This window comes from Osmerus mordax, chromosome 17, assembly GCF_038355195.1.
Source record: "Osmerus mordax isolate fOsmMor3 chromosome 17, fOsmMor3.pri, whole genome shotgun sequence".
In the NCBI taxonomy this organism is placed as follows: domain Eukaryota; kingdom Metazoa; phylum Chordata; class Actinopteri; order Osmeriformes; family Osmeridae; genus Osmerus; species Osmerus mordax.
The window spans coordinates 3498190-3509930 of record NC_090066.1 but is presented as its reverse complement, the minus strand read 5'-3'; the positions used below and the strand labels follow the sequence as shown (position 1 = coordinate 3509930).

The 11741-nt window shown below is 47.4% G+C and overlaps 1 protein-coding gene across 2 annotated transcripts; it reads right to left on the bottom strand.

Annotated features, from left to right (window-relative positions):
- Positions 1-2591: 2591 nt before the first annotated feature.
- Positions 2592-10741, bottom strand: nuak1a (NUAK family, SNF1-like kinase, 1a). 2 transcript variants are annotated; one of them, XM_067254560.1, is made up of 7 exons: positions 10313-10741; positions 8073-8193; positions 7243-7394; positions 6372-6437; positions 6114-6233; positions 4556-4688; positions 2592-4419 (listed from the first exon to the last, which is right to left on the bottom strand). In XM_067254560.1, exons 1-7 carry the CDS (start codon positions 10709-10711, stop codon positions 3293-3295), a joined length of 2118 nt encoding a protein of 705 aa, XP_067110661.1. In that variant the 5' UTR covers positions 10712-10741; the 3' UTR covers positions 2592-3292. The 2 variants fall into 2 exon arrangements, with proteins under 2 accessions (XP_067110661.1, XP_067110662.1); XM_067254561.1 differs by lacking the exon at positions 6114-6233.
- Positions 10742-11741: the final 1000 nt, after the last annotated feature.

The following is an 11741-nucleotide window of genomic DNA, read 5'->3' as shown; positions in this document are numbered from 1 at the left end:
ATAGACATACATACATACATACATACATATGTACAGATATGCAGACATGCAGACATGCAGACAGACAGACAGACTGGAGCATTGGTCACATGCAGCACGTCCATCTCTCTCATCTGATTGGCCCTCCAGGTGGCCACACAGCTCATCACCCTGTCAGAGCTGCCCCAGGAATGACAACATCAACAGCCCTCACATGATCCCTCTTCCTCCCTGACACACTAGACGTGTGGGAAGGAAGAGAGAATGTCAGGCAACTGTTCTGAGGTAAACCACCAGTGTTTCTAAGAACTTTCCAGGACTTTTTAAATAACATCCCCAACCCTCTACCTGACTTTTACCTCGGTCTCCCTCGCTCCCTCTATGTGGTCTGATCCTTTATGCCTGCATACCTTCCTACCTCGGCTCACAGATTGGCCCTCTCGCTGGCCAGCTGGAATTACCAATGGGGAGGTAGGGAATGTTGAAAGGCATGATGGGAATGCCAGGTGTTTATCAGTGTTTGCAGGAATCTCAGGTTGAGTGACCACTCACCTGACCTACTAGCCTATCTCTGGACTCCCCGGTGGTTAGTTGACTACCTCTAACCTACCGTAGCTACATAGCTGTTCTTGTGAGGTAAAGGTTGTGCGAACCACAGTGTACGGTAGAGGGTAGGGCGGAGGGGTGGGGTCAGAGAGAACAGCGTGTTCAGAACAACTTCATGCCTCCATCAGAAACTCCATGTGCTCTCCACAACAAAAGATGTGGCGGGTGCTTGTGATAATCTATAGCATGTTACCTCAAAGAAGAGTTACACAACATGGTGACATAAAGCTGGAAGGGAGCCAAGTGCTACCTCACCTCGTAAACATTTGTTTGATTGGAACCCCTTCAGGGATCAGGTTTTCACCATGACCATACAGCCTGCACTGTACATCCGTGATGAAGGTCGTTTTCTCCTTGCTCTGAGAGAAAGGAAACCTGACCATGAAAATAAAGACTAGGGCGATCAGGACCTTTAAGTGCAGCAACGGGTTTCCGTACGTTCTGTTTCATCTGGAGCTTGGTTTGGCCCAGAGAATGTTCTAGAACACGTTGTGGTGAGGTAGAAACCACACCATGGACTGCAAACCCCACAGCTGAATGCTGCACCAACACACAGACTGTGCATACTGATGTATCTGAAATATTTATCTAACCCAGACCACCTCTGATCAAGTCCATCTGGTTTATAGGAACCTTACCACAGTTACTCTACAGAGAGGACACTGTCATCATCTAGTCATTACTGAACACCTCAGTTTCTCATCAATGGTGACAAAGCAGCAGCTAAAAACAGATTTGGGACCACAGGACTGTTTGCGTGTGTGTGTGGTCAGAGGGTGTTAGGCTGAGTTAGGGCAGGGCTGGGCTGGAGAGTGTTCTACCACCCTGCATGACCACAACACTCACCCACACTTTTCAGACCAGGCCATTATTACAGACACACGCACGCACACACACACACACACACACACACACACACACACACACACACACACACACACACACACACACACACACACACACACACACACACACACACGCACGCACGCACACACACGCACACACACACACACCCTTCTGTCCCAGCCTGGTTCTGTGTCAAGGTTTGTTCCTGTGTTTATTTTTTTTCCCTGTGTTTTCCCCCTCCCAGACCTCCTCAGTTCACACCAGTGGAATGTCCCTGGTACTGACGAGCTCCTGACCATGTCTTTCAGACTGTGCTTGGGCCGACTGGGCTTGTGAAAACAGGTTCATATCAGAGTTTAAGTTCCCACACATGTACCAATCAGTCATCTGACATGTCTAAGTCCCTCCTGCCTCTTACTTCCAGGGTTGGGAGCACTTAGCCTCTTCCTACCCATCTCCTTCATCTCTAGACCCAAGCTATCCCTCATCCAACACCTGACCTTAGACCCTTGCCTACATCACCCCAATCCCTTCAGCTCACCCCTCCTCTATCCCTGAAACCTAACCCAACCCCTGAACCTCACCTCACCCCACCCCAACCAAACACCCGACCTCACTCTCTCTCCACCCCAACCTCTGAACCTCACTCTCTCTCTACCCCAACCTCTGAAACTCACTCTCTCTCTACCCCAACCTCTGAATCTCTCTCTCTCTCTCTCTCTCTCTCTCTCTCTCTCTCTCTCTCTCTCTCTCTCTCCGCCTATCTACATTTATCTCTCAAGAACTCATTGGAAGAGTAATCACAGGGGTAGGAATGTCCTTACTCAGGGAAATACGTGCTTGTCTGTGGAGAAAGCAGCCAGGGACTGTGCCTTGTGGCTGTGATATGAAAACAAAACAGCCATAACCTTTCCCAACTTCTGAGTAGAGAACACAATGTACATGTAGGGAATACACACAGACACACACAGACAGACACACAAAGTAAAGGAAACATAGTGTACATTTAGTGATGTAAATGTATGTGTACATAAGAATGGTCAACATCAGAAGTGTTTACATAACTCACATACACACACACACACACTCACATACACACACACATAAATGCAAACGGCAGGGATTTTACAATGAGTATTTTATTTGAGATGGTAAAAGGATGTCCTAAGCTTGTATCTCTTTAAGCGACTGTAAGCTATAAATCAACATCGATCTTTGAGATTTTGTTTGCTCTCGATGAGACAATGTTTCAACATTATTTTATACCAAAATACTTATCATAACACATCAGTAACAACAATTTCAATAAACTGTAACAAAACCAATTAAAACTTAAATAACATAATACTTCATAACACAACGATATCCAGTTATACTGTCCTAGTAATGTTGAGAAACTAACAAAACCATGTGTCATCTTAATGTTTTGTTTCTTAAACATTTTCAAAAGTTTCATAAAATGGAAGCGTGATAAATAACAGAAATACTAACATAGTATAATGTTCTGTAGTTAATATTTAGTTTCAATGCAAAAATACATTCATGACATTCATATCAGTTAAGTCAAATAATACATGGGTTGACAATGACCAAAGCACATAAATGACTACTGCATGGACCAACACACTGAAAGCAACATGTGTACAGTACACCATCTTCAGTTAGATGCAGTTTTACTGCATTAAGCTTTTATGCTATGGTTATTTTCAAGAGTAAATGAAAATCTTTGAGTGTGTGTATATGTGTGTGTGTGTATATGTGTGTGTGTGTGTTTGTGTGACTGTAGCCATGCTTTTGTTTGACTGTGCATATGTGTTTCGGTGTTCCTCTTTCTTCTTCTCTTCTTCTCTGATCCCATCCTCTAGGTCTCTCTCAGACCACCGCTGATGTCCAGGGCATGCTTGTATACCTGTGTGACGTCATCCATGTCCCCGAGCAGTGAGAAGCTGCCGTTGTCCCCGGGAGAGGCTGGGGTGCACTGGGTCACCCTGCCCCCGTGGAGCGGTGCTGCTGCCTGGAGGCCTCGGAGGCCTGCCAGCTGGAGTAGATCCTCGGCTGACATGCAGGCCCTGATGCTGGGCCCGGGCGTGGCCGTTGGCCAGTCCATCCCAAGGAAGGGAGCACCAGACAGGCTCGTGTCGTCGCTCACGATGCCGGAGGGCCGGCTCTGGCTGCGAGAAAGGCCTCCGGAGTCGGCGGGCCCTTCCAACTCTCCCATGAAGCTTGTGGAGACGTGGTTGTCGCGGGCGTGGATGGAGGAGTACTTGCCGTTGCGCTTCAGGATGCCTTTCCTCCCCATGGAGCGTTTGGCGGGGGAGCTGACGGGGGGCGCCATGGCGACACCGACCCCTACCACGGCGGCGGACTCCCAGCGCTCGGGAGAGGAGTAGTACCCAGACTCTCTCTGCTGCTTGTTCTTCAGGATGCCCTTCCTGGGGAGGGTGGGCACCATCTTGGCAGGAGAGCCCCCCAGACAGACCTGGTCTTCCTCCTCGTCCTCCTCCTCTTCCTCCTCGTCCTTCTCGGGGCTGGAGGTCAGACCCCCGTCCGGGAAGTGAAGGGAGCGGCTGAGCTCGATCTCCCCCAAGCTGTGAGACCTCTGGTCGGGCACACGCGTCTTCAGGATCCCCTTGGGTCTCTTCAGTCCCGGCTTATCCTCCACCATCGGCTGTCGCGTTCCGCCTTCATTTTCCTTCATGGGCTTCTTCACCCGCTGGCGGCCCGGGAGGGGGGGGTCGGGGGGTGGAGGGCTGTCGGGGTGGGGGGGGTCCCTGGGGGCGGCGGGGTGGATCGGGGACTCTGCGGAGGTGGGGTTCTTCCAGTCGAAGAAGCGGGCGAGCATGGGCGAGCCCTGCTGCTGCTGGCCCTGGCAGTCACACACGCTGCTCTTCCAGCCCCAGTTCACCCACCAGTGGTTGGCCACGTCCTCCACCGTGGCCCGGCGCTCCGGGTTGACCATCAGCATCCAACGGATCAGACCACGCGCATCTGGAGGGGGGAGAGGGGAAACGTCGGGTGGGGTTAGCATTGTATTTATTGAAGATAGACAGAGAGGGAGAGAGAGAGAGAGGTAGAGAGAGAGAGAGAGAGAGGGAGAGAGAGAGAGAGTCTGGGTTCAGCCTACCTGAGGCCTGGGTAGGTTCTTTGTATTCTCCGTTGCTGATCTGCCGTATGAGCTGGACGTGGTCTGTTCCGTCGAAAGGCATGGTCCCATACACCAGGGTGTAGAGCAGCACGCCCAGGGCCCAGCTGTCCACCTGACAACAACAACAACAACAGTTCACTCTCATGTTCTGTCATCCTGATTTCTTCAACATAATCAACCAGACTATCCGACAACCCAGCATCTACACAGTCATGCATACACCAAGAAGCTTCAGCCTGAAGGACCTGGGTTGTCAGCTGACAAGGTTGTATAATCTTTGGCTCTCCAGTCCATCTCAGGCTCTGATTAACTCCAGTTATCTCCAGGAACCAGTGTGTGAATCACAGCTGGGAAACAATAGACTCGTTTAGAGGGAAGTCCACTCCCCTGACTCCTCAACCTGGGAAATGGGCATCCAGTATGTGTGTGTGTGTCTCGAAAGCTGTGATTGTTGGCAAAAACCCAGTTCCTGACGGCCTTTGACCATTTTTATTCTCAGGAAATTAGTTAGAATACGGAGCGGGTGGGGAGGTAGAAGATAGGGAGTGTGTGTACTGTATGTGTGTGTGTGTGTGTGTATAACATGTGTGTTGAGGGGGGGGGGGATTTATGTAATGCTAATCTTTAGGGAGGTGTACTGCAGCTAATGATTTGGAACAGGGATATCTCAAGATCACTAATACATTCTCAGGGCCATGTTTGGTGTGAGTGATGGCTACGGGGCCAAAGTTGGCTCTGGCAGCCTCAACAAAACTCCTTTCAGACTAGGGACCACATGTCTATGGCACACCACACACACAAACCACACACACACACCACACACACAAACCACACACACACCACACACACACACACCCTTTGACCTGAGTGTTCAGGAAATGGCTGCGATATAAATGCTGGCACAGGAGCCTAGAGGCTCTGTGAGTGTTTGTGGTGTGAGGTGTGTGTGTGTGTCCACAAGACTGTGGAGTGAATGGATGTTTTATGTGGCAAGAGTCATGTTTGGACACCCATGAATTTCAGCCAACCTAAGAGCTGTGAAGGCCAGAGGGAAATGACTATGGGAGTTCCCTGACGCTTCCCTGTGTTCCTCTTGTTTAGTCTGGGGGTTTCCACTGGTCCACTGGTTCAGATCCCTTATCTTAGCTCTATTCATTCTGCTCATGCTCTTAGAGGAGGAATCACTGCAGTCAAGGACATCACAGTGTGAGATATAAATGGTGGAGTAGGAATGGAGAATTCTGTTTCCTGGGAGCTGTTCTATTTTAAGTTTGAAATCAGGCCACATAGACACGTGCACAAGTGATCATGCTGTATGCACAAGCATAGGCACATAAACACACACACATACACACACACACACACACACACAGAACACACACACGGATGAATTCATTTAGATCTGAAAGGATAGTACAAGTGTCAGCTATGTGGCAGTCAATACCAATATCAACTATTGATCCAATCAGCTGATCAGAAAAGCTGATGAACGAGCCCTGGGACTGTGGGTCATGATTGTGTGCTGAGTGTTGGCTACCTCTGGGCCGTGGTAGGGCCTCCCATTCACAATCTCGGGAGACGCGTACAGGGGGCTGCCGCAGAACGTCTGCAGCAGCTGGTCTCTGTAGTAGAGGTTGGACAGACCGAAGTCTGCAATCTGGGGAAGCAGGAGCCAAATCGTATCAGACACACAGCACCGATCACAGCCTTGTTACTATGAGGATCCCGCCCTGAAAATGCAACTTTTAGAAATTCAGTCCTCAAAAAAATACTCCAACTGAAAGAGAAATGATACCTTTATGTTGCAGTTTTCATCCAGTAGAACATTTTCCAGTTTCAAGTCCCTGTGCACCACACCATTCTGTAAACATAGCAACACAGAAACATTGTAGGATGACATTGTTTTAGATTTCAGCTCACAAAGCCTTCTAGTCAGCCTTGCTGGTGATGTCATCCACAGTGACTCTTTTCAAGTGGCATGTGTCCTTTAAAAAAAATCTAGCTTTTCTAAATTTACCATATGATGAATCCTGACCCATAAATGTGTTGCGTCGTTGGACGACACTATAGACAGTGGTTAAACAGACCCAGGCTGTGATGTCATGATGAATGAGATACAGCCACACCACATTACCACGGAGTGTGTTTCTCATTCATTATCCGGGGGAAATGCACGTAAACCAGATGTGTGAACACTGACACTGATCATGTGTAAAGTCGTTCTCTCTCTCTCTCACACACACACACACACACACACACACACACACACACACACACACACACACACACACACACACACACACACACACACACACACACACACACACACACACACACACACACACACACACAGACACACACACACACACACAAAGGAAGTGGAGGAAGTGTGACCTGTCCTCATCTACTGCTTCCCTTCCCCTTTAGCCCAGTCTATGCTCTGGGCAATGCCGTCATGATGTCACCAGCAACTGTTGCCAGCCCTGAAAGTGTCTCCCCTGAGGGGGAAGTGACATCATGGCTTCATGTCATCAGTCTATCTCCACCTGGAAGGACACCCTGTAGCCAGCTTGCCCCAATCCTGCCTTCACTGGGGTGGGGAGGAGGGAGGGGTAGGGCGGAGGATGGACAGAGGAAGGAGGGGGTAAGGTAAGGGTCAGGCTCACCTTGTGACAGTGGTGAACTGCTGAGACGATCTGCCTGAAGAAATGTCTTGTCTCTCTCTCAGTCAGACGCCTGCGCTCGCTGATGTAGTCATACAGCTCTCCTTTACTGGCATACTCCATCACGATGACAATCTTCTCCTTGTTCTCAAACACTACACAAGGAGGGAGGGAGAGGAAGAGAGAGTCAGAGAGAGAGAGAGACGTGTGTGATTCTATGTGAGGGATGTTACAGGTCAGTCTATGCTGCTCTGCTGTCTATGTTTCTCCCTCCTGTTCTGGGCCAGCATAGTAGCTGCACACATCTGCCTTATGTCCACTATCAGGTCATGTGGTTGGACCTGATAGTGTAAACAGACAAGAGGGGGAATGGGTTAAAGATGAAGAGAGAGATAAAGAGCAAGAGAGAGAGAAAGACAAATGTCACTTCTGTATCTCTCTCTTTCTTTCTTTCTCTCACTCTCTCCTTCCTGCGCTGTCTCTGATTGGTGTAAGGTGACGATCTGAGACACACTCAAACCCTTCCTGACAAACATGCTGGCAATAAGGAACCCACAGATGACTCTAATAGGAACCATTTATACATCTGTTTGTGCTCCGTTACACAAGGGGACATCTATGGCGATGACACCAGCAGGATCAACACGATGAAAGACTGAAAGTTGGCAGGGCGCATGTGACTGGAAGTGTGTCAGGAAAAGAGATGTGGGGGTGGGGGTGGGCGCTCTTTTGCTAGGTACCATGGTAAGACAAGCTCTCTGTCTCTCTCTCTCTCTCTCTCTCTCTCTCTCTCTCTCTCACACACACACACACACACACACACTCCTGCCTACCTTCATGGATGGAGATGATGTGAGGGTGTCTTAGGGCGGACATGATCTCGATCTCTCGGCGGATGTGGACCATGTCTTGTTCATCCTGGATCTTCTCCTTCCTGATGGACTTGATGGCCACCTGATGACATCACATCCTGTTAGCTCAACAGCGTCAATAACCTTCACCAACATTCACTGACAGATCTAGCCTAACAGCAGACCACTATGGAGACAATCCTTTACGAGCTCTTAGGCCGATCAATAAAGCAATGGTCAATGTGTCTGTGTGGTTACTACAGGTGACAGCCTCCAGTGACAGATGTCTAAACACAGTGTCCTTTGGAGTGACTCTGATGAGATGAACATTTTGTCATTATTAATATAATATTCAACTTGGGTGAATATCTGGAATGGGACCTCTCTGTTTACATTCATGACCCTCAACAGGCTATGTGCGCTTGTGTGTTTGTGAAACTGTCTTAAATTCTGAACAAGGTATCAGTTTTCCACTCTTCTCTTTCCTGTTTCTTTCTCTCCCTATTGTTCCCTTGTCTCTCACTCTGTCTCTCTCATTCTCTATCTTACCCTCTCTGTCATTATCTATATCATTACCCATCTCCAAGGAGGGATGGTAAGTAGGCCTGGTAGCCTATCAACCTTGAGAGAAACTGGGTCTCTAGAAGGACATACAGGTCAGTGCAACCCAATGGAGACATAAATATATGAGCCAGTATATTAATAGATGTTCCATTTGCACCAAATCTCATACTCTCCATGGCAGTGACTCATGTCGAAATGTTATCAAGGTTATGGGATAAACAGAGTGAGAACACACACGTGGAATAAACAGCGGGTGTTTATTCCACATATAATTTCCATATATCCCTCTTCACAAGGAATTCCTCGTAATGTAATATTCATCATACAATTTTGTATGTGGAAAAAATCCCCAAAAGAATTTGGATGCACCACAGCGTTAGTAGCTTGCCCTAATATCCACCCCCCTGCCTGGGTTCTACAGAATAGCATTTCTAGTGGAAGTAGTAACTGAGTCAGAGAACAGGAAACGCCTGTGAGTCTGACTTCCTGTCTGCACATACGTCACTAATGGAACCATATCCTCCATCATTCCATTTAAGGGATAAAACATGTAGACATGTAGGGTCTGGCTCTGACAAAGAGTAGGAAAGTGAAATATTTCCAGCCATGTAAAAGCACCCCCCAGCTCAACCTTATCTCATGATTATGCAACACAGCGGATAACACCTAAAATGTCATTATGACCACATAACTGTGAAATCATCATAGATCTTCATTTAGTGTGCCATGGTCAGGTCACTACACTATTACATCAAAATGGTGCCTTTTTTCTCAAAAATATATATCTTATGTCTCCTCTCATATCTCCTGTCACCTACTTTCCTCCATCACCTACTGTACTCTCAGTAAAGGAACAGTTCCTTCACTCTTATATAAAACAGCAAGTGTACAGTTCCTGGCTTGCACGTACTGTACATCTAGGTGTGTGTGATCCTATTGGCTTCATGAATGAGTTAGTGCTGAACAGCAATATTTAAGTCAGATTTCACACATGCACAGTAACTGGCTTGCTTGGGCTCCTGTCTGTGTGTGTCCTGTGTGTCTTACATCCTCAGACACCGGCAGACAAATGTAGCAGCCAGGTGGGAAGCTTGTTTAGCGAGGCCAGCTACGCACAACGCACTACAGTGTGTGTTTATGAATGTGTCTTGTCTGTGTCTGGGTGTTGCCCCTTCACGTCACTCCGACCATATCCTCTCTTCACACCAAAGTGTTAGGTACCAAGGAAGGAACACATACCACACAGCCTGACTTCCCCCTGTCAAACTTGATGTTGTCTAATGTGTGTTGATTTGCACAAAAGTTGCACTATTACTGTTATTTCTTATTTATTCGTTTTATCATGTATATATAGCTATATAAAAAAATCTGTCTCTGTTTATTATTTAAACTCATGTTGTATTTTTAAGTTCTTATTTTTTTTCTACTTTTTATGTTCAGCACTTGGAGTTGCATTCGTTGTACTGTATGTATTGTGCTACCTAAACTTTGTTTGATTGATTCACTGGTTGGTTGGTTGATTGATTGATTGAAAGGTTTGTCCTGTCACTGCAGAAAGGCAACTATCATTAACCCTGAGACATATGTGCAAGTAACACTTTCAGCGTATGTTAAATCGAATGTATTACGGTCAGAAATCAACCCACGCCTCAACTCACCACTCTACCGGAGTTTCTCTCAACGGCTTTCTTCACTTTACCGTAGGTTCCTTTCCCCAGCGTCTCCAGTAACTCGTACCGGTGTTTAAGATTATGTTTGTGATGGTGCTTCTTGACACCCCCGGATAGCGTTCCCTCGTCCATAGGTGTGTCCCCGTTGTAGTCAACAGGTAAAGGTCTGTCAACACATGCCTGAGCATCCGACGAGTTACTAATGCTAGACCGCCGACTTTGCCTAGACTCGGTTCCAATGCTGGACCGCCGATTCTGTCGAGATTCAGTCCCAATGCTGGACCTTCGAAGCTGTCTGGACTCGTTTCCAACGCTGGATCGCCGAATCTGTCCAGACTCTGAACAACCACTTGACCGCCGACGTGTTTGAATGAGAGCAGTTTCCATCCTTACTGTATCATTTGCTGTATGCCAGTATTATTTTCCTAACTTAAAGCGGCTAGCCTACTGCAGAAGTGTAAACGATTAAAACGGCGTTCATAGAAATTGCAAATTGCTCATTCATGCGGTATCAAATATGTCCAAATCTCAAGTCAATTCCCGAAAATGTCAATTCCATTTCCAGAGCGTCTTCAGCAATCTGTTCTCGTGCCTATACGGTCAATCAACTGATGGAGCTCCAAAATCCGAACTTGGGTTGCTAAGACCCGTTCTCTAACGGTACTTTCCGTAGATGTAATCAATGATACTAAATGATGTTGACTATCTCATCAGCTCAGCTCCACGCTCTAACTTTTAGTACTGGAAGGTGTGAGAGAGAATTTGAGACAGGAGCGCCGGAGGCGGGGTTCAGACACGGTCTCCCTGTGTGTTTATGTGTGTGTGTGTGTGTTTCACACACAGTGTGTGTGTGTGTGTGTGTGTGTATGTTTGTCTAATCCAAATTTGTCTGTGATTAGTCATTGTGAACCTATCTATCTACTTGGGGAAACCCTATGTTTCAAATGTTAATACACTCAGATTTCTTATACACACATTCTAAGTGGACATTTCTCTCTCTCTCTCTCTCTCTCTCTCTCTCTCTCTCTCTCTCTCTCTCTCTCTCTCTCTCTCTCTCTCTCTCTCTCTCTCTCTCTCTCTCTCTCTCTCTCTCTCTCTCTCTCTCTCTCTCTCTCTCTCTCTCTCTCTCTCTCTCTCTCTCTCTCTCTCTCTCTCTCTCTCTCTCTCTCTCTCTCTCTCTCTCTCTCTCTCTCTCTCTCTCTCTCTCTCTCTCTCTCTCTCTCTCTCTCTCTCTCTCTCTCTCTCACACACACACACACCAGGGTCGGGTCCAAGGGGGAGCATTGCCTGTCAGTGCTCCCCCACATGGAACGCTGTGCCCCCTCAAAAAATAGATGTTTGTTGATTTGTATGAAAAAAACATACTGCCATTCGCTACAAATTAAATATCAAGATGGCTACACTTTCCTGCAGAATA

What these genes read in the sequence shown, in the direction of transcription:
- nuak1a (XM_067254560.1), bottom strand. Translation starts at nt 10,711, where the DNA reads ATGGAAACTGCTCTCATTCAAACACGTCGGCGGTCAAGTGGTTGTTCA. An exon ending in AGAGAAACTCCGGTAGAGTG is followed by an intron (nt 8,194 to 10,312) that starts GTGAGTTGAGGC and finishes TGATGTCATCAG; the next exon opens with GTGGCCATCAAGTCCATCAG. An exon ending in AGAACCTACCCAGGCCTCAG is followed by an intron (nt 4,420 to 4,555) that starts GTAGGCTGAACC and finishes TCCCCCCTCCAG; the next exon opens with ATGCGCGTGGTCTGATCCGT.